At 44.4% G+C, this 21282-nt stretch overlaps 2 protein-coding genes across 2 annotated transcripts; both read right to left on the reverse strand.

The window, feature by feature from the left end:
• Positions 1-11672: 11672 nt before the first annotated feature.
• LOC135364333 (peptidyl-prolyl cis-trans isomerase A-like) lies at positions 11673-13560 on the reverse strand. Its single transcript, XM_064590344.1, has one exon. The coding sequence runs from the start codon at positions 12260-12262 to the stop codon at positions 11783-11785; it is 480 nt and encodes a 159-aa protein (XP_064446414.1). The 5' UTR covers positions 12263-13560; the 3' UTR covers positions 11673-11782.
• Positions 13561-14403: 843 nt separating this feature from the next.
• Positions 14404-14929, reverse strand: LOC135364432 (small nuclear ribonucleoprotein Sm D2). Its single transcript, XM_064591305.1, has one exon. The coding sequence runs from the start codon at positions 14848-14850 to the stop codon at positions 14494-14496; it is 357 nt and encodes a 118-aa protein (XP_064447375.1). The 5' UTR covers positions 14851-14929; the 3' UTR covers positions 14404-14493.
• Between the last annotated feature and the right edge of the window lie 6353 nt (positions 14930-21282).

Below are 21282 nucleotides of genomic sequence, written 5' to 3' on the forward strand. Positions count from 1 at the left end.
TCGGAGGCGGGGCCAGAAGAAGGACTAGTTGTCGAGCCGCTTTCTGGCCAGGAAAAAAACTGACCCGACTCAGTCAGCCAATCCGAGAGCGGAGCGCGGGGTGGGAGGCGGGAAAAGAGGAAGGAGGAGGGCGTTCCGAGGCCGGGGAAGGCGTGGCGCTCCGAGTCCCAGCCACAACGGGCGTTGCCTACTCTCGCGAGGTCTGGAGGCTGTAGGAGAAGGATCGTTCTCGCGGCTTTGGGGGAAGGGCTGGCGGTCCTGAAAGAGACTAACGGTGACGGAGGCTGGCCGGGTCCCCAGACCCGACTCTGACCAGAGAGCGGCTGAAACTCTGGGGACGCAGTTCCAGGCACGTATAGGAAACGCTGCACTTTCTGCCTGGGAGGATGAAGCGCCTCCAAACGGACAGAGAGGGCTGGAGGGAATAGAACTGAGCCTAACAATAATAAAAATTAAAAAAAAAACATCTTTGGGACACTTGGTGGCTCAAAGTTGGTTAAGCCTCCGACTCTCGATTTTGGTTCAGGTCATGATCTCAGGGTTGTGAGATCTAACCCCACGTGGGGCTCTGCACTCGGTGGAGAGTTCTCTGGAGATTCTCCTCCCTCTCCGCAGCGCCCCCCCCCCGAGATAAATAAATAAATCTTAAACAAACAAACCATCTTTTTCTCACAGGAGCCACACAACCCGGTGAGGTGTGGTCTCCATTTCGCAGATAAGAAACAAGACTCAGTGTCACTGGAACTCATTCAACACCACAGCCTGGAGGACTGGGGAGAGGGGTGTCACCTGCCTGTTACTGGCAGGCAGGGATGTGAAACAGAGGGAACCTAGAATACCCTGGGTACAATGGAGTGGTGACCTCTAATGGACGATGGGAAAACGGGCGATGGTGTCAAGTGTACGGGACTCTGGTAGATTTTCTCCCTGACTACAGCGGATTCTATTACTCAGGCCAAGAACCAGGAGTTGTTCTCGAACTCCTCTTTCCCTCTCCTACAATCTCTCTTTCACTCTTACTACTTTTCATTTCATATCTTTGCAATTCATTTACTTTTTCCCTCTTCATTACCACCGCCCTAATCCACCCTAATCTCACCTAGAGGATTGCAAGAGTCTCCCAGCCTCCATTCTCTCTTGCTCTCCACTTTAATACATTCACCACATAGCAGCTAGAGTAATCTTTCCAAAATTGCAAATCTGGTCATGTTACCACTGTGCCTTGACTGTTCCTCACTCACACTCTGCATCTTATTCTCTGCTTTCCAACTTCATTGCCTCTTTGAATTCCTCAAACTCCTCAGGGTCCCTCTAGTCTCTCGGTCTGGAATGCCTTTGTTGCTTTCACTTTGCCTATTCATGCCTCCAAATTGATAGTCACTGTTACTTCCTTTGGAGGCCTTCCTTGAACCCCTCTACTCACAACCTGTACTAATTTTAAAAAAGATTCCTTGGTTCTGTGCTCTCTGAGAACAGTGTTTATTTCCTTAGAGCATGCATCTCAGTTGATAACTGATTATTCATCAATGTGAACATAATATATTGTGTTTATTAAACTCCATCCCCCTGCTAGACCTCCATGAGGGTGGTGACCTTTTATTTTTGGCTTACCATCATATTTTCAATGCCTTGCTTTGTGCCTGCCTTGTAAAGTGCTCAGTATTTGTTGAATGAGTCAACGGAGGGATGAATAATTGATCAAATGAATGCATGGAGTAACAGGGAAGACCTCCAAGAAGTATTATTCAAACTTCTTCTTTAAAAGAGAAAAGGCGGGGCACCTGAGTGGCTCAGTTGTTAAGTGTCTGCCTTTGGCTGGGGTCCCAGGATTGAGCCCCACGTCGGGCTCCCTGCTCAGCAGGAGGCCTGCTTCTCCCTCTCCCCCACTTGTGTTCCCTCTCTCGCTGTGTCTCTCTCTGTCAAATAAATAAATAAAATCTTTTAAAAAAAATAAAAGAGAAAAGGCTGTTCTACAAAGACAAAAACAACAACAACAACAACAACCATGAAAGAATATGGACTGTTCAGAGAATGGTGAGCTCTTAGGGGTAGATGGAATGTAGGAAATAAAACTAGAAAGGTGGTCTGAGTTGAGGGAAAGGTCACCTCCTTCCACTGACAGTCACTGTGAATGTGCCAGATTCTAGCCACTAGACCCACAGGGATGGTTACTCACAAGCATTGTGCACCTACTGTGTGTAAATCCCTTTGCTAGGTGTTTGGGATAAGGCCAAATTTGAAAGATGGTGAGGCACCAGGTTGGAGGTTGGCTGTATAGTGATTTTACATGAGTTTAAGGTAGTCAGCACAATGCAGGTTTGGTCCTCAGCTTCGCAAACCTGGAAATGTGAGTTTTCAGGCTACCCAGAGTAGATCTAGGGACTGACTCATACTAATCAAATTCATAAGAGAAATGGAATGATTTACCAAGAGGATATATCTTTCAGTGACCGAAATATTTATGCCTGTTCATCAGGGCATCACCTTCACAGAATCAAGTTACAAGGGAGACTGATTTTTATATCAGAGAAGTCTTTCAGAGCCAATGTCCAGAATTTCTGCCATGCCTATCAGAGCATCCAACCTGTTTTCTATATAGCAGTCAGAGTGACCTGCTTCTGTTGGTCTTTGCTAGACCTGTGTACAGGGAGGCTTAACTTAAGCCACTTCTCTTGTTTTATTCTATCACACACACCCCTTATTTCTCTCCTATTCCTCTGTCCTATAGACAGCACTCTAATGTGATTGAAAAAACTTCTTGACTATGAGTGTGTGCTTATAAAACATGTAAGATTGTATATCAGTTTCCTATTCCTGCTGTAATAAATTGCTGCAAATTTGGCTTAAAATAATGCCAGTATATTCTCTTATGGTCTGGAGGTCAAAAGTCTAAAATCAAGGTGTTGGCACAGCTCTGTTCCTTCTGCAGGCTTCAGAGAAGAGTCCATTTCTTTCCTTTTCCAGCTTCTAGGGCCTTCCAGAATTCCTTAGCTTGTGGCCTCCTCTTCCATCACTCTAACTTCTGCTTCTGTCATCACATCTACTACTCACGGTGATCTCTTGCTTCTCTCTAATGAGGACCCTTGTGATAACACTGGGTGACGTGTATAATCCAGGATAACCTCCCCATCTCGAGGCCCTTAACCACATCTGCAAAATCCCTTTTGCCATATAAGGTAACACTCACAGATTCAGGGCATTAAGACATGGACATCTTTGGGAGTGGGTCATTATTCAACCTACTACAGTTTATTTAGGGTATATGTTTTTAATTTGCATAAGTGACATTACCATATGATTTTGGTTTTACTTTTTTTCAGCCAACTGTTTCTAGGATCCATCCTTATTGCTGTATTTAATCTAGTTCATTGCTTACAACAATTGCATAGGATTCCATGATAGGCATCCCTCATACTTATTTATCCATTCCCCACTTCTATGAACAATGCTAGAGAATTATCTTCTTGATAATTTGATGTTATACAATGTTCTAACTTTTACAATTCTAATGGGTATTAAGTGGACTCTTGGTTATTTTCTTTCTTTTTTTTAGAGTGGGAGGGAGTGGGGAGGCGCAGAGGGAGAGGGAGAGAGAGAATCTTAAGCAGGCTCCACACCCAGCAACAAGTCTGACTCAGGGCTCAATCTCACAACCCTGAGATTATGACCTGAGCCCATATCAAGAATCAGAGGCTTAGCTGACTGAGCCACCCAGGCGCCCCAGACTCTTGGTTATTTTCAACTGCACTTTTCTGATTACTAGTGAGTGTGAGTGTTACTTCATATTCTTGTTAGCCAATAGAACTTCTTTCTCTCGGAAGTGCTTCCTCATGTCATTTGTGCATTTTTTCCTATTGGCTTTCCTGTCTTTAGTCTTTTTTTTTTTTTAAGATTTTATTTATTTGATAGAGAGCGAGAGACAGAGAGAGAGGGAACACAAGCAGGGGGAGTGGGAGAGGGAGAAGCAGGCTTCCCGCAGAGCAGGGAGCCCGATGTGGGGCTTGATCCCAGGACCCCGGGATCATGACCTGAGCCAAAGGCAGACGCTTAACGACTGAGCCACCCAGGTGCCCCAGTTCCTGTCTTTATTCTTGTTGATTTATAAGATTTTACTGTATATTCTGCATATGAATCCCACGTCCACTTTGACATTGCAAATATTTCTTTTACCTACAGAGAAATAGAATTTATTTTCTTTCTTTGCTTCTTTTTCTTTCTTTCTTTCTTTCTTTCTTTCTTTCTTTCTTTCTTTCTTTCTTTCTTTCTTTCTTTCTTTCTTTCTTTCTTTCTTTCTTTCTTTCTCATAAATAATCTCTATGCCCAATGTGGGGCTCAAACTCAGGACCCCAAGATCAAGAGTCGCATGTTCCACCTACTAAGCCATTCAGGATTATCAATCCTTAATTGATTTTCCACCTGGAAATTGTAAGGAACTCTTTCCTTTTCCTAGTTTTTCTACTGATTCTCTTGGGTTTTCTATACAGATAATTGTATCTTCTGCAAATGAAAAGTTACATACATTCCCTTTCAATCTTTACACCTTGCTGGGTTTTTGTTGTTGTTGTTGTTATTTTGTTTTGTTCGATTTTTTTCTTACATCATTGTTACATCATTACAAAACTTTCAATATTATATTAACATAGTAGCAGCACCAGGGGCAACCCTGAACCCTGACCTGGGAAACCATCTAAAGTTTTTCTCATTTTCACCTTTTTTTGATGAAACAGTCTCAAACTTACAGAAAATTTGCATGGGTAGTACACAAAACTTTTTCTCAACTATTTAAGAGTAAGTTACCACTATGTTGCCCCATCTCCATCCAATGCTTTAGTGTATTTTTCTTGCTAACCAGAACATTCTCCTACATAACCACAATACAACCATCAAAATCAGGAAAAGAATACTGATACATTCTTTCCGTCTAACCTTCAGACCCCATTCAAGTTTCACCAGTCTTCTTCTTTTTATTTTTTTAAAGATTTATTTATTTTAGAGGGGTGGGGGAGGGGCAGAGAGAGAGCATCTCAAGCTGACTCCTGGCTGAGTGAGGAGCCTGATGCTTTGGCTCAATGCAGGGCTGGATGCAGGGCTCAATCTCACAACCTGAGATTATGACCTGAGTAGAAATCAAAAGTCAGACGCTTAACGGACTGAGCCACCCAGCACCCCAGTTTCACCAGTCTTCCAAGTGATATCCTTTATAGCAAAAGGACCCAGCCCAGAAGCAGGTGTTGCATTTAGTTGTCTCCTTCAATCTGGAACAGTCCTTCATTCTTGAATTTCATGACCTTGATGCGTTTGAGGATTATAGGCCCTTTATTTGTAGATTGCCTCTCAATTTGGGTTTGTCTGCTGCCCTCATAACTAGACTCAGGGCACGCATCTCTGGCAGGACTGTCGTGGAAATGATGCTGTTTTCTTTCTACTGCATCCTACCAGGTGGTGCGCACCTCCATATCTCCTATTACTTTGATTACTTCATTAAAGTAAGACCAGCTTTCTCTGCTGTAAATCACTCTTTCCCATTGTAATTTTTATTTTGTGTGTGTGTGAGTGAGTATGTTGAGCTTATGTAAATATTCCAACTTTCACTTTACTTAATTACATCAGTATGGACTCATACTTTCCTGTTATATTCAGTGGATTATTACCCAATTACTAATATTGTTTCTTTTTACACTCAGGTTAACTCTGATTTGGTCAGTTGGGGCCCTTTCAAGTCATCTTCTGTGTCCTGTCAGCTTGACTACATCTTTTTAGCATTTATCAGTTTTTAGCATTTCTTCTCTTTCTAGCATAGCAACACGTTTCGGGCTCAAATTATACTTTCCCTACATCAGCTCTGGAATCAGCCATTTCTCCAAGGAGCTCTGGTTCCTTTTAGTGGAGTAAGTTATTTAGAAACCAAGAGCTGATCCAAATGAGTTGAAAGCTTATGTCTACATAACAACCCGCACATGAGTGTTTTTAGTAGCTTTATTCATAATTGCCGAAACTTGGAAGCAACCAAGATGTCTTTCGATAGCTGAATGGATAAACAAACTGGTATGGCTATACAATAGAATATTATTTAGTGATAAAAAGAAATGAGCTATTACGCCACCAAAAGGAATCTTAAATGCATATGGCTAAGTGAAAGAAGCCAATCTCAAAAGGCTATGTACTATATGATTCCAATTATATGACATTCTGAAAAAGGCAAGAGGTAGCAGGAAGGAAAGTTGCCAGGGGGTAAGGGAGAGGGAGATCAACAGGCAGGGCACAGAGAATTTTTAGTGAAGGGAAACCATCTGTATGATACGGTAATAGTGAACACATGACATTATGCATTTGGCAACACCCATAGAACTGTCCAACACAAAAAGTGATCTTCAATGTAAACTATGGACATTAGTTAATAATAATGTATCATTAGTTCATCAATTGTAATAAATGTATCACACCAATATAAAATGTTAACTACATGGGGAATCCTTTCCCTCTTAGGGTGGCAGAGGGAAAGTATTTGGAAACCTCTGTACTTTCTCTTCAATTTTTCTATAAATCTAAAAATGCTCTAATAAATAAAGCCTATTAAAAACAATGAAAAGAAAAGAGGGGCACCTGGGTAGCTCTGTCATTAGCTCAGTCAGTTAAGTGTCTGCTTTTGGCTCAGGTCATGATCTTAGGGTCTTGGGATCAAGTCCCACATTGGGCTCCTTGCTCAGCGGGGAGCCTGCTTCTCCCTCTGCCTGCCACTCCTCCTGCTTGCACGCTCTCTCTCTCTCTCTCTCTGACAAATAAATAAATAAATAAATAAAATCTTTGAAAGAAAGAAAGAAGAGAAAAGAAAAGAAACAAAACGAAAAGAAAAGGAAAGAAAAGAAAAGAAACGAAACCAAGAGCTGGACACTAACTCTGCTCATTGCTATTAGGGTATTAGTGTCCCAGTTCCTCTCAGTGAATAGAGCTAGGAAATATAGTCTACACACACAAATATAGTCTATATCCACAGATATGCATGAATACACCACATTTACATCTCTATTTCTATATCTAAATATATTGAAAACCATGAGGTCAAGACTGGCCTTTATAAACCATGTCATTGGGCGCCTGGGTGGCTCAGCTGGTTAAGCGACTGCCTTCGGCTCAGGTCATGATCCTGGAGTCCCAGGATCGAGTCCCGCATCGGGCTCCCTGCTCGGCAGGGAGTCTGCTTCTCCCTCTGACCCTCCTCCCTCTCATGCTCTCTGTCTCTCATTCTCTCTCTCGCAAATAAATAAATAAAATCGTAAAAAAAAAAAAAAAACCATGTCATTTACCTGTTTTAAAATAGTTCAGTTTTTGGGGGGCACCTGGGTAGCTCTGTCATTAAGCATCTGCCTTTGGCTCAGGTCATGATCCCAGGGTCCTGGGATCGAGTCCCGCATCGGGCTCCCTGCTCGGCGGGAAGCCTGCTTCTCCCTCTCCCACTCCCCCTGCTTGTGTTCCCTCTCTCACTGTGTCTCTCTCTGTCAAATAAATAAATAAAATCTTTACAAAAATAAAAAATAAATAAAATAGTTCAATTTTTCTACTGTCTTTAGCAAATATCTTAGGAACTTCCCAAATTAATATGGACTCTCTTCTCTTTGCCAGATCCAATTAATGAATTGAGATGGAAAATTCAGCAATAAAAAAAAGACTGAGATCAGCCAAAAAGGGTTATTCTCTAATTCCTTTGTTTTAAGATTCATATACACAGATGTTAATAATCAGACCTAACCTGGAGTGCTTTCTTTAACCCTCTGCTGATGAGGTTTATTTTCTCATTTCAAATATTTTAGACTCATTTGCCTTTTTTTTAAAAAGATTTTATTTATTTGACAGAGAGAGACACAGCGAGTGAGGGAACATAAGCAGGGGGAGTGAGAAAGGGGGAAGCAGGCTTCCCTCTGAGCAGGGAGCCGGGATGCGGGGCTTGATCCCAGGACCCTGGGATCATGACCTGAGCCGAAGGCAGACGCTTAATGACTGAGCCACCCAGGCGCCCCAAGACTCATTTGCCTTAAAAGGGGTAGCAAAGAGAGCTTCATTTATGGTCAAGTTCTGTGGATGTGGCCTGGTAACTGTTTCCTAGAAGAAACGTGTCAGTATTCCCCTTGTAGAATCTTTCCCAGTGCACAAATGACTGACAACGATGACAACCAATGGCAGTTTTTCTTTTCTTATTTGAGGTATTAAGAAGCAAGCATTTTTTAAAAAATATTTTATTTATTTGACAGAAAGAGACACAGCGAGAGAGGGAACACAAGCAGGGGGAGTGGGAGAGGGAGAAGCAGGCTTCCCGCAGAGAGGAGAGCCCGATATGGGACTCGATCCCAGGACCCTGGGACCATGACCTGAGCCGAAGGCAGACGCTTAACGACTGAGCCAGCCAGGCACCCCAAGAAGCAAGCATTTTCTAGTTCCTAACAAACTTCTTTTCTTTTAAAGATTTTATTTATTTATTTATTTGAGAGAGAGAGCGGGGGTGGGGGGGTGCGGAGGGAGATGCAGGCTCCCGGCTGAGCAGGGAGCCCCATGTGGTGCTCCATCCCAGGACCCTGGGATCATAACCTGAGCTGAAGGCAGACGCTTAACGGGCTGAGCCACCCAGGCGCCCCACTGACAAACTTTTAAAGTAGCAAGCATATGGGGCCCCTGGGTGGCTCAGTTGGTTAAGTGTCTGCCTTTGGTTCAGGTCATGATCCAGGAGTCCTGAGATCATTCCGCATGGGCTCCTTGCTCAAGGGGGAGTCTGCTTGTCCCTCTCCTCCTACTCCTCCCCCTGCTTGTGTTCTGTCTCTCAAATAAGTAAATAAAATCTTTTTAAAAAATAAAAAAATAAAGTAGCAAGCATACAACTCTGAGCAAACAGAAGAATTTTGTTGTGTGGGGGCACCTGGGTGGCTCAGATGGCTAAGCTTCTGCCTTTGGCTCAGGTCATGATCTCCAGGTCCTGGGATTCAGCCCCATGTTGGGCTCCCAGCTCAGCAGGGAGTCTGCTTCTCCCTCTGCCTCTCCCTCTGTATGTGCTCTTTCTGTCTCTCTCTCTCTCTCAAATGAATAAATAAAATCTTCTCAAAAAAAGAATTTTGTTGGTTCCTATAAAATGTATAAATTATCTCTTGGACTACAGAGACCTTAATCTAGTAACCATAGTGATAATTTGTCAATTCTATTTCTTCTTGAGAAAAAGAAACGTAACCACTCATTCTAAAGAGTCCTTTGCAGTTGCAGTCAGAATCGACCAGATCTCCCAGAGTATTTTGGCTTCCACGGCCCTGCATGACGTCCTCCCCTGCCTCCTCTCCAAATGGCTGGATCAGTTAGGATAAACCCCATTCAACAGTGGCTTAAATGAGATATAGATTTACTTATTTATATTTTACTTAAAAATCCAATAGAACACTGTGGTACAGGATGATAGTGGGGGTTGTATGTGTGTGGGGACAGGGAGTGCTATGGACTGAATTGCGTCGCATCCCACCACCCTGCCAAATTCCTATGTTGAAGACCTTGCCCCAGTGTGATGGTATCTGGAGATGTGGTCTTTGGGAGATCATTAGGTTTACATGACATCGTAAGGGTGGGGTCCTCACGGAGGGATTAGGGCCCTTGTAAGAAGAGACACCAAAGAACTTGCTCCCCACCACCCTCACGTGAGGACACACTGAGAAGGTAGCTGTCTACATCCAGGAAAAGAACCCTAATCACATATCAACCACGATGGCACCTTGAACTTGGACTTCTCACCTCCGGACCGGTATTGTTTAAGCCACCCAGTCTATAGTACTTTGTTTTGGTAGCCTGAGCTGATTAAGCCAGGAGGTGTAATGTGAACTCTCGGTACTTTCTACTCAATTTGCCATAAACCTGAAACTACTCTAAAAAATAACAACGATTAATAATAATTTTACAATTCCAAGAGTATGCCGTCCAGGGCTAATATGGCAGCTTCTTCCAGCTTACTACTCTGTCATCCCCGCGGTATGGTCCTCATCCTCAGGCTCCGTGTGGCAGCATGTGAGCAACAGACAACAGGCTGCAGGAAGGAACAAAGAAGAGGGGGAACTGGGCTCTCGCCAGCTAGCCCTCGAGGAAGAGGGGCGCCGTGATACTTATGCTTGCATCCTACTGGGCCAGAACTTAGTCACATGGCCATCCTAGCTTTCCGGGAAGCTAGGAAGTACGGTCTTTATTCTCAGCAGTGATATGTCAGCTCATCTTTTTATGACTGTGCTGGAAGGGAAAACAAATTTTAGAGGACAGGTAGCAGTATCCACCACCACTAGCTTTTCTTTAGTTCCTCGAACACTGAGAGCTCTTTCTGGACACTTAGGGCATCTTCCCAAGCTGGCTGACTCCTTCCCAACCTCAGCACAGAGTCCAGCGTCCAAAGTTAAGCCACCTAGGTTCAAACCCCATCTCCTCCTTACCAGCTATGTGAACTTGGAACAGGTTGCTTCATCTACAAATTTCCTCACCTATGAAATGTGGATAATAATTGTATCTGTCTAATAGATTGTTCTGAGGATTAAATGAGTTAATTCTCGAAAAGTAATTTATTGAGTAAGCACTCAATAAATGTCAGCTACTATCATTTTTAACCATTACTGGGATTCTATTTTTCCCTCTCACTTCCTCAGAAAGGTCTTCCCTGTTATTCCTTTCACTATTATTCTCTCTCACAATGCCTTGTTCTTTTCCTTTATGGCATTTCCAATTTCTAAGTATATATTTAATTGCCTGCTTACTATTATCAGTCTTTTCCACTGAACTGTAACCTCCATGAGCGAACAGTTTATTTTGGTCATCTTTGTACCCACAGGGCAACCTTGTCCCATACCTGGCATATGACCTGATACAGAGCAGGTGCACAACAGATATTTGCAGAAATGATGACTGGATAGATAGACAGATGGAGGACAGGCAGGTAGCTCTAAGTATCCACACAAGATGACCCTTATGGGGCGCCTGGGTGGCTCAGTCGTTAAGCGGCTGCCTTCGGCTCAGGTCATGATCGAGCCCCGCATCGGGGTCCCTGCTCGGCGGGAAGCCCCCTCCTCCCTCTCCCACTCCCCCTGCTTGTGTTCCCTCTCTTGCTGTGCCTCTCTCTGTCAAATAAATAAATAAAAATCTTTAAAAAAAAAAAAGAGCTATTTAAAAAAAAAAAAGATGACCCTTATGGCTTTTGTTTTTGTCTTATCCTGAAAATATTTTTATTTTAGGGGCACCTGGGTGGCTCAGTCATTAAGTGTCTGCCTTCAGCTCAGGTCATGATCCTGGGGTCCTGGGATCGAGCCCCGCATCGGGCTCCCTGCTCAGCAGGAAGCCTGCTTCTCCCTCTCCCACTCCCCCTGCTTGTGTTCCCTCTCTTGCTGTCTCTCTTTCAAATAAATAAATAAAATCTTAAAAAAAAAGAAAATATTTTGATTTTATAATTATTATTTATTTAGATTTAATAAGTTTTAGTACTTTTTCTTTTTATTATCCTCGCTTCTCATATCCCACCACTTTCTTCCATGACTACTTTTTCCTACTTTTTCATTTTTTGTTGTTGTTTAGTTTTTATGTCATAATCATAAACTAACTCTGCAATCCAGCTAGACTTGGAGGGGAGCAAGGAAAATATGGAACCCACAGAACTGCAGCGAGAGCATGAAGATTATAGAATACTTTGAGCAGATAGGGGTGAAGGGGTGCTCTCCTGAGCTACAGAAGGAATAGTCTGGTAGTTAAGATAAACACAAGTGAAATTTATTAGATTTGTCTGCAGTTAGCAGTGGTGATTTTTTTTGCTGGTCTTGCCATTCCTGGACCCAAAGTGCTCCATGGCTTCCATAATATTCATGTCGTCCTTCAGCTTGCCAAAGACCACATGCTTGCTGGGTAACCACTCAGTGTTGGCAGTGCAGATGAAAAACTGGGAACAATTTGTGTTGGATCCAGCAGGTGTCATGGACAAGATGCCAGGCCCTGAGCGCTTCAGGATGAAATTCTCATCCTCAGATTTCTCCTCATAGTTGGACTTGCCTCCAGTGCCATGATGGCGTGTGACATCACCACCGTGGCACAGAGATCCCCGAATAATCCTGTGAAAGCAGGGACCTTTAGAACCAAATCCTTTCTCCCCAGTGCTCAGAGCACAAAAGCCTTCTGCTGTCTTGGGAACTTTGTCTGCAAACAGCTGGAAGGAAACGAAGCTCAAGGGCCGGTGGCCCAGGGCGATGTGGAAGAAGACGGTGGGTTTGACCATGGCCAGGTTGTGTGGGTGCTCAGGATGTGTGGGTGCTCAGGGCTGCCGTGTCTGCCCTACTGCTTCGTTTTTTAACTTCTTATCTGGAGTATCTCCTCTAAAGATTCTATCAGAGAGAATATGTGGGTGATAAAATTCTGAATTCTTCGTCTTAAAATTTCATCAAATCATTGATACTTTGAGGATAGAATTCTAGGTTTGAGACAGTTTCTCAGTGTGCAATATTTCTCTGTCACCTTCTTGTATCTTGTGTTTCTGATGACAAGTCTGATGCCACCATGATCCTTATTCCTTTGTAGGCATTCTCTGTGAGCTTTTGGAATTTTCTCTTTATTGTTGATGTCCTGAGACTTAAAATGCAGATTCTGATTCAGTGAGGCTGGAGCGGGTCTGAGAGTCCTGAAATCTAACTGTAACATGTCCTGGTATGTGTTTTGATTTATCCAAAGGAGCACCTGAAGGGCTTTGCAATTACACCTATCTTTTGCACTGGAGAATTTTTATTAAAGTCTGGTTCATGGCTGGGCAGCACTGCCCACCCAGACCCACTGAAACAGAATCTGCATTCTAATAAGATCCTCACGTGATTTGTATACATGCTGAAGTTTGGGAACTACTAGTTTATTTTATTCTCTCCCACTCAAACTCCTGTTGGACAGATTTAGGCATTTCTGCATCTATTATCCATTTTTTAACTTTTCTTTTATATTTTCCACTTATCCCTTTGTAAGTTTTGGAGCAATGCATCCCTAATTTAATCTGCAATAGGAGCATTCTGGAATTCTTCAGATGATCTGGGTATTGTACATATGTGTATATACAGCTGGCCCTCAAACAGCATGGATTTGAACTGTGCGAGTCCACTTATACATGGATTTTTTTCAATAAAAACAGTACAGTACTGGGGCGCCTGGTTGGCTCAGCTGGTTGAGCATCTGCCTTCGGCTCAGATCATGATCTCAGGGTCCTGGGATCGAGTCCACACTGGACTCCCTATTTAACGGAGAGCCTGCTTCTCCCTCTCCTTCTGCCTGCTGCACCCCCTGCTCGTGCTCTTTCTCTCTCCTGTCAAATAAATACATAAAATCTTAAAAAAAAAAAACAAACAACACAGTACAGTACTATAAATGCATTTTCTTTTCCTTATGGTTTCCTTAATAACCTTTTCTTTTCTCTAGCTTACTTTATTGTGAGAATACAATCTATGATAATATATATAAAGCAATACATACAAAATATGTATTAATTGACTGTTTATATTATCAGCAAGGCTTCTGGTCAACAGCAGGCTCTTAGTAGTTAGGTTTTTGGTGAGTCAAAAGTTATACATGGGGGCGCCTGGGTGGCTCAGTCGTTAAGCGTCTGCCTTCGGCTCAGGTCATGATCCCAGGGTCCTGGGAATCCAGCCCCGCATCGGGCTCCCTGCTCCACGGGAAGCCTGCTTCTCCCTCTCCCCCTCCCCCTGCTTGTGTTCCCTCTCTCGCTGTGTTTCTCTCTGTCAAATAAATAAATAAAATCTAAAAAAAAAAGTTATACATGGATTTTTGACTGTGTGGGATCAACTCTGTGTGTGCATGTGTATATCTATATATATATTTAATTTTCTGTATATCACAGTGTTTTGACATCCTAAAAAAGAAATAAAAAACCATAAAACTAAAAATAAATGACTAAATAACATAAAACTAGGAAGAGGCTGCCTTTCCAGGGCTAGCTGGCTCTTGACAGCTAGCAGAGAACTCAGCCAGGAGCATGCCTTCAATACGCAAACTAACCAACTCAGAGCCCTGCCTCTTCTATCCGGCCCCTACACCCCAGGAATATATATATACTCCTCTGTCCCTTTGTGGTGTATTTAAGGGCTCCTTTCCCTTTTATAGCTGAATATAGTCCATCGTGTGGATAGACCACATTTTGTTTATACATTCATCCACTGATGAACATTCTCATTTTTTTCCACGATTTGCACTTATGAATGGTGCTGCTATGAACACACATGTTCAGTTTTTTGTTGGAGTACCTGGTTTTCATTCTTTGGGGACTTCTGGGACTATACTGAGAACAATAAAACAGGACCTTTGGAGGGAAAAAGAATTATCTTGATTTCTTTTTTTTTTTTTTTTTTTTTTTTTTTTTTCGAGTAGAAAAAACACAGGACTTTATTATTCCCATTACAAAGGGCAGGTCTTCGCAGGATGAGGGCGGGAATTCTGATGGTGGAGAGGAGGCCCCTACTTGCCGGCGATGAGCGGGTTCCGCAGGACCACGATGACCGAGTCCCCGCGCAGGAACATCTTGGAGATGTAGCGGTCCTTGTTGACTGGCTTGGACTTCTTCTTGCCCTTGCCGCTCTTGGGGACCTCGGTCCACATCTCCTTCACATTCTCCAGCACCATGTTGCAGTGCCTGTCGAAGGCCTTCACGCGGCCCAGGAGCTTCTTGTTGTTGCGGCAGTTGATGAGCACCTGGGTGTTGTTCTTGACTGACTGCGTGAGCACAGAGAGCGGACCTGTGTTGAACTCTTCTTCTTCCCGCTTCTGCAGCTCCTCTGGGGTCATCTCACTCTTGGGCTTGTTGAGGAGGCTCATGGTGATAGTGCCTGCGGTCCCAGATCAGCGCCGTCTCCTCCGCGTTGCTGCCGCCTCTGAAGACCTATCTTGATTTCTTGATTCCTGGAATGCTTGATTTCTTGATTCCTAAGAATGCTTTTTGTTTGTTTGTTTGTTTTAGGGTGTGGCTAAGTATTTGTTAATTTGTTGATATATGTTTTCTGTCATTTCTAGGGATTTGGATGTTCGATGGTCAGTTTTATGTGTTGACCTGGCTGGGCTACGGTCCCCAAACACGAAGGTAGGCGTTGTTGTGAAGGTTTATAGATGTGATTAAAATCCACAATCAGTGAACTTGAAGGGAGATTATCCTGGATCAGCTGGGTGAGCCTGATTGAATCCGCTGACAGGCCTTCCGGGGAGGAGCTGGGGCTTCCTTGACGAACGGGGGCTCCACCTGTGGGCAGCAGTTTCCACCTGTGCAGGACACCGGCAACCCGTTCTGTCTCCTGGCCTGCCCTCCAGGGTTTGAACTTGCCCAGCAAGCCCCCACAGTCGTGTGATCTAGTTCCCTGCAATAGATCTCTTAACACATATCTCCTGCTGGTTCTGCTTCTCTGGTTGAACTCTGACCGATGCGGGTTTTGGTACCTGGAAATGGGTGCTGTTGTAACAAAGACCTAAAAATGTGGATGTGGCTTTGGAATTCGGTAACAGAGTCTGGAATAACTTTGAGGAGGATGATAGGAAAAGCCTACCTAGCTTGCCTTGAAGAGACTGTTAGTAGAAATAGGAATGTTACAGTTTGCTAGTGAGGACTCGGAGGGGAGTGAGGAAGCACGGTCCAGAATACCTAAATCCCCACAGTTGGGAGAAATACGGATGTTAAAGATGCTGCTGGTTGGGGCGCCTGGGTGGCTCAGTCGTTGGGCGTCTGCCTTCGGCTCAGGTCATGATCCCAGGGTCCTGGGATCGAGCCCCACACTGGGCTCCCTGCTCCAGGGGAGGCCTGCTTCTCCCTCTCCCACTCCCCCTGCTTGTGTTCCCTCTCTCGCTGTCTCTCTCTCTCAGATAAATAAATAAAATCTTTAAAAAAAAAACCATGCTGCTGGCATCAAGGGCTCAGAAGGAAATGAGGAATATGCTATTGATAGATGGAGGGAAGGAGATACTTTTTATATAGTAGCAGAAAGCTTAGCAGAATTGTGTTTCACAGTTATGTGGAAAGCAGAATTTGTGAGGGTGAAGACGGGGGTATTTATCTGCGTGGCCGGGTGTTGAAGGTGTGGCTCGATTTTTTTTCTTGCTTGTTTATAGTAAAATATTAGAGGAAAGAGGCAGAAAAGGCATCAGAACTTGGTATTTTAAGGGGCTCCTGGGTGGCTCAGTTGGTTAAGCGACTGCCTTCGGCTCAGGTCATGATCCTGGAGTCCTGGGATCGAGTCGCGCATCGGGCTTCCTGCTCAGCGGGGAGCCTGCTTCTCCCTCTGACCCTCCCCCCTCTCCTGCTCTCTGTCTCTCATTCTCTCTCTCTCAAATAAATAAATAAAATCTTTGAAAAAAAAAAAAGAACTTGGTATTTTAGAAATTTTCAGCCCACCCAGATTGCAAACAATGCTAAAATTAGGCCATTCGCTGTCAGAAAAGTGTGCTCTGAGGATGTACCTGGACAATCTTTTGCTAGTGCCTAGGAAGGATCAGAGGTCAGAGTACTCAATCCCATGAAGGCCCCTTTGGAGAGATTAGCCATGTGACCCATGGATGTCCTCAGCCATGTCTGCAGAAACCAAGCAGAGAAATGGGATTGTCTAAAAAGATCTGTGGAGGTGCCTCTTGTCTAGTGGAGTAAATCCCAGAGCCATATACAGGAGACCCACATGGTTCCTGAGAATGTCTTGCAAACAGAGACCCTACCAGTTTGTCCTGAAAGAGCCAGACAAAGGGTAAAATGGAAGAAAGCTGTTAGACACCCCCCCACCCCAGACTGTACAACCGGGAAACGAAGAGCTGAAAACACACAAGAGAGAGGAAGGCTGATTCCCAGGCCAGACAGTGAGGCGGGGAAGCGGGGCCAGGAGCCACAGAAGAGCATGCCTAGGCCTTGCAACCTTACGTGGTTTTGCCAGGTGGATTTTAAATTTGCTTTGCAACCCCCTTTTTCCTTTCCAGTTCTCCCTTTCTGGATGGGAATGTCTGTAGCTGTTACCTTCTGCCTGTCCCACCGTTGTATCTTAGGAACAGATAACTTGTTTTCTAGTGTCACAAGTCCACGGAGGGAGAGGAGATTCCCCACCCCCCAGGATCCATTATACCCAGAGCCTCACCCACACCTAATGTGGGTGGTTTAAGTGATGAGATTTGAGCCTTCTGAGCTGATGACATCTAGATGAGAGTTTGCCCTTCAGCTGATGCTGTAATGGGTTGAGACTTTGGGGGACCCTAAGTGGGGTGAATATATTTTGTAGATGAGCCCAACATGCATCTTTGGAGACCAGAGGGCAGAACCGTGGTAAGTGTAACAATGCCTTCCCCTGTCTGCATCCCAATGCCCAGAACCTGTGACTATTTTCTTACATGGCAAAGGGACGTTAATGGCATAAGTTAAAGGTTTTGAGATGGGGAGATTAAGCTGGATTGTCTAAATGTGCCCAATGTAATGACAAGGATCTTTACCAGAGGCAAGCAGAGATCAGTGATGGGGTCCCTGGCTTTGAAGATGGAAAAGGTCACAGGCCACTGAATGTGGACAGTCTTTAGAAGTTGAATAAGGCTTCTCTAGAGCTTCTAGCAGGAACACAGATCTGTCATCCCATTTTAGACTTCTAACTGCCAGCACTGGAAGATAATAAATTTGTTGTTTTAAGCCACTATGTTTGTGGTAATTTGTTGCAACAGTAATAGGAAATTAATATAGTATGAAGAGAAGCTTCAGGACATGCTCAAGCTGTCCTCTTGAAACGGAAAAAAACCTCTGATGTTTATACTGTGGAAGAATAACTCAACTGCAATCCTTGGTTTATAATTTATGATCTCCCAGGCCACCCTGCTCAGGGAAGCCATCTGGGAGGCTATATTCTGCACCATGTCCCCTCATTCTCCTGCCTACGGGATAGCCAAGACCGCTCAACCCTGCATGAATCATCTCATTTATTCTTCACAATCCTGTGAAGTAGCTTGCTACAATTGTCTCCATTTTACAGATGAGGAAACTGAGGCAAAGAGAGGCCAAGTATCTTTCCCAGAGAAAGATACTAGGTAGACCTTTCGTGCATCTAGTGAATAAAGATCCAAGATTTAAATGCAGATTCTTAATCACCATGCTCTGTTAAAATTAAAATGGTACTTTCCACATTCTTTGATGAGTTTTAAAAAACATTTGCTGAAACTGTGGGATTATGCAACAAAACAGTTGGTCGGAACAATGGTTCCACATTTATCCACATCTATTCATCGGTGGGAGTGGAAGTACATGGGGGGCGAGAGCAGCCTGTCCGCCCCAAGAGCTCAGTGTTTTGGACATGTGTTGGTCTGTCTCGCAGAGGATATGGGAAATGTCAATTAATCTGCGAAGGCTAGTAAAGTGGGCATCTTCTGTGAAAGGAAATGAAAGCAGAACCAAAGAAAGCCCTAGAAGCCAACAGGCAATGGCTATTAGGCCCTGGAAGCCAGAGGACAATTGAAGCCATAAGTAAGAAGGACTATGAGAAGCAAAAGCCAGGGTGGAGGATGAGGGCATTTGCTCATGGTGACAGAAGCCATAGAAGCAGTAGAAGCCTCCATCAGGGAGCAGTGTGCGTCTGCGGCTGAGGGGCCTGTCACTTCTCAGGCTCGGTGGGGCCTGGGGGGCTGCAGAGCCCATTCTTCCTGGGAGGCCAGGTCACCCACCCATTTCTGGGTACCTGGAAGCCATTCCCACTCCACCCTAGGCAGCTGCAATCCTCAGTCCTCTTATTTCCAGGTGTGAGCTCACAATTCACTCCCCTTTGCCTGAGATGTCTGGTCAGTCTCTGTTCTTTGCAATGCAGATAATGAGCTCCTTCCACCCACTGCAGGTGGCCCCTAAGGAATCATCCTGGCTACAATAGTGGGCACCCCCCTGGGGTCCAGGACACCTGCCCACGTGTCCACCACATCCGGTTCCTTCTAGGAACTACTAAATAAATGTGGCCACCTCCTTGCTCTTGAGATGACCTTCTTATAGATGTCATGGGAACTATCTCCGTGCTTCCCGCAAGCTGAGTACAATAAAATCAATGTGGTGTAAGCTTTCTTAATTACGATCAAATCCCAGCCCTGTCTTCCTGAGGCTAACATCTGATCCCCCTTGGTTAGAATTGGATTTGGAGTTTTCCTAAAACTCTTCAATCATAGCCAAGTCTGAGTTTGTGTCATTTCAATAGATGGCTGGATCCACCCATGACAATTGATTCTTTCTAATTCTCCCCAGCATTTTAACATGTTCAAATATGGGTTTTTTTTTTTTTCAATTTTTTTTTTGCCACAATCCAAGATAAAAAAATGTATTTTATATGACAAGCCAATACACATGTATATAAATACATTGAAAGGTTTCACCACACTCTAACACTTTCTATTCTTTTTCTTTTTCTTTTTTAATAAAGATTTTATTTATTTATTTGACAGAGAGAGCGAGAGAGGGAACACAAGCAGGGGGAGTGGGAGAGGGAGAAGCAGGCTTCCCGCCGAGCAGGGAGCCTAATGTGGGGCTGGATCCCAGGACCCCAGGACCACAACCTGAGCCAAAGGCAGATGCTTAAGCGACTGAGCCACCCAGGCACCCCTCTTTTTCTTTCTAAATGTTGGTTTTGACCCAGTAATTTATATCACAATGTTTCATGACCCATTGTTTGAAAATTACTGGTCTAGTTTCGCCTTTCTCCAAAATTTCACTTCTCAAATGCAGGTCTTCCTTTGCTCTGGTTCTTTCTTTTCTTTCCTCAAGTATCTCGAGAGTAGTCAGCTCTCCACTCCCTCACCTGGGTTCACTCTTCAAGTGGCAGTGTTTGTCTCCGGCCCTGCCCTGCCCTGCCCTGCCCTGAGGGGGCCCTTCCTGAGGTCTGAACATCTTCCTTGTTGATAGAGCCCAGATTTTCTGTTATCTAACCCATGCTCCCTGCATCCTCTGGTGCGGCTGCTCCTTCCCCCTTGAAAGCTTTCTCTTGCCTTCCCAAGGCCACGCCAAAGCTTTCGTCTGTTTTTCTGTAGTAATATTTCTCCTGTGAGGTAATAAGTGCCACTGAATGAAAGGGAGAGAAAGCAAGAGGTATAAACAATGTGTGTATATGTGCGCCCGTGTGTGGAGGGCAATGGTGGTGGGAAGCCTGCACAATATCTGCAGTGGACACTGTGGTTGATTCTCAGTATCAGATGATTAGCCCAAGTCAGTCAGTAGCTTTCCCTGGCAACTGTTACTACTCCAGGATTGGGCACACCAATGGCCTTAGCTGGACAGTCTAAAGGAAAAGACTGTATCTCACACCTGGGAGGAGGTTTTTCTCTTTCCTCCACTGGATGTGAAGAGGGAAGCATCACCCAGTAGCTGCTGGCAGCCATCTTGGGACCATGAGGAGAACTACCCTAAGGACAAAGCTTCAAGGAGGAAGGCTGAGTAGAACCTTGGACAGAATCTAAGTCCTTGACGACATCATTGAACTACTGAATCAACAGCCCTCAGAGCCTGCCTACCTCTGGTTCCTTGTTACATGAGCTATTTCTTTTTCTTTTTTCCTTTTTTTTTTTTTAAGATTTTATTTATTTGACAGAGAGAGAGAGAGAGAGAGAGGGTACACAAGCAGGGGGAGTGGGAGAGGGAGAAGCAGGCTTCCCGCTGAGCAGGGAGCCCGATGCGGGGCTCGATCCCAGGACCCTTGGATCATGACCTGAGCTGAAGGCAGACGCTTAATGACTGAGCCACCCAGGTGCCCCTATTTCTTTCTTTTTCTTAAAAAATGAGGTATTATGTTACTTGTAGCAGATAGCATCCTGATTCAGTATCTCAAAATATCCCATCACACCTGAACTCCAGACCTCTGGATCCACCTGCCTGCCAGGTCTTCCTCTTGGCTGTTCCATAACATCTCACACTCAGTAGGCCTAAAACGGACTTTGTCTGGGCCCCCTCCTCCCCCTCCTCTAGTCTTCTGTGAAAGATCCACCATCTGCCTGACTCAAACCAAAACCTTCAGTCATCTCTGCTATTTATTTCCCTCCTGCCCCCAGTGGCAATGTTTCCTTGGGTGTAGCAGAGTCCCTCTGCCCTGAATACTTCTCAAATCCACCCACTTCTCTGCTCACTATCACCTCTTGCCTGTTCCCCTGCAACAGCCTCTGACCTGGTTCTCTGCCTCCTAATGGCTTCTGCACACCACAGCCAGAGTGATCTTTCTAAAATGCAAATATGAATGCTTCACCCTCCTGATGAAACCATGTTTTTTTCCCTTTTCCTTAGGA

This window comes from Mirounga angustirostris, unplaced genomic scaffold (genome assembly GCF_029215605.1).
Source record: "Mirounga angustirostris isolate CCGP_5_RB_7025 unplaced genomic scaffold, mMirAng1.0.hap1 SCAF_5, whole genome shotgun sequence".
Lineage (NCBI taxonomy): Eukaryota > Metazoa > Chordata > Mammalia > Carnivora > Phocidae > Mirounga > Mirounga angustirostris.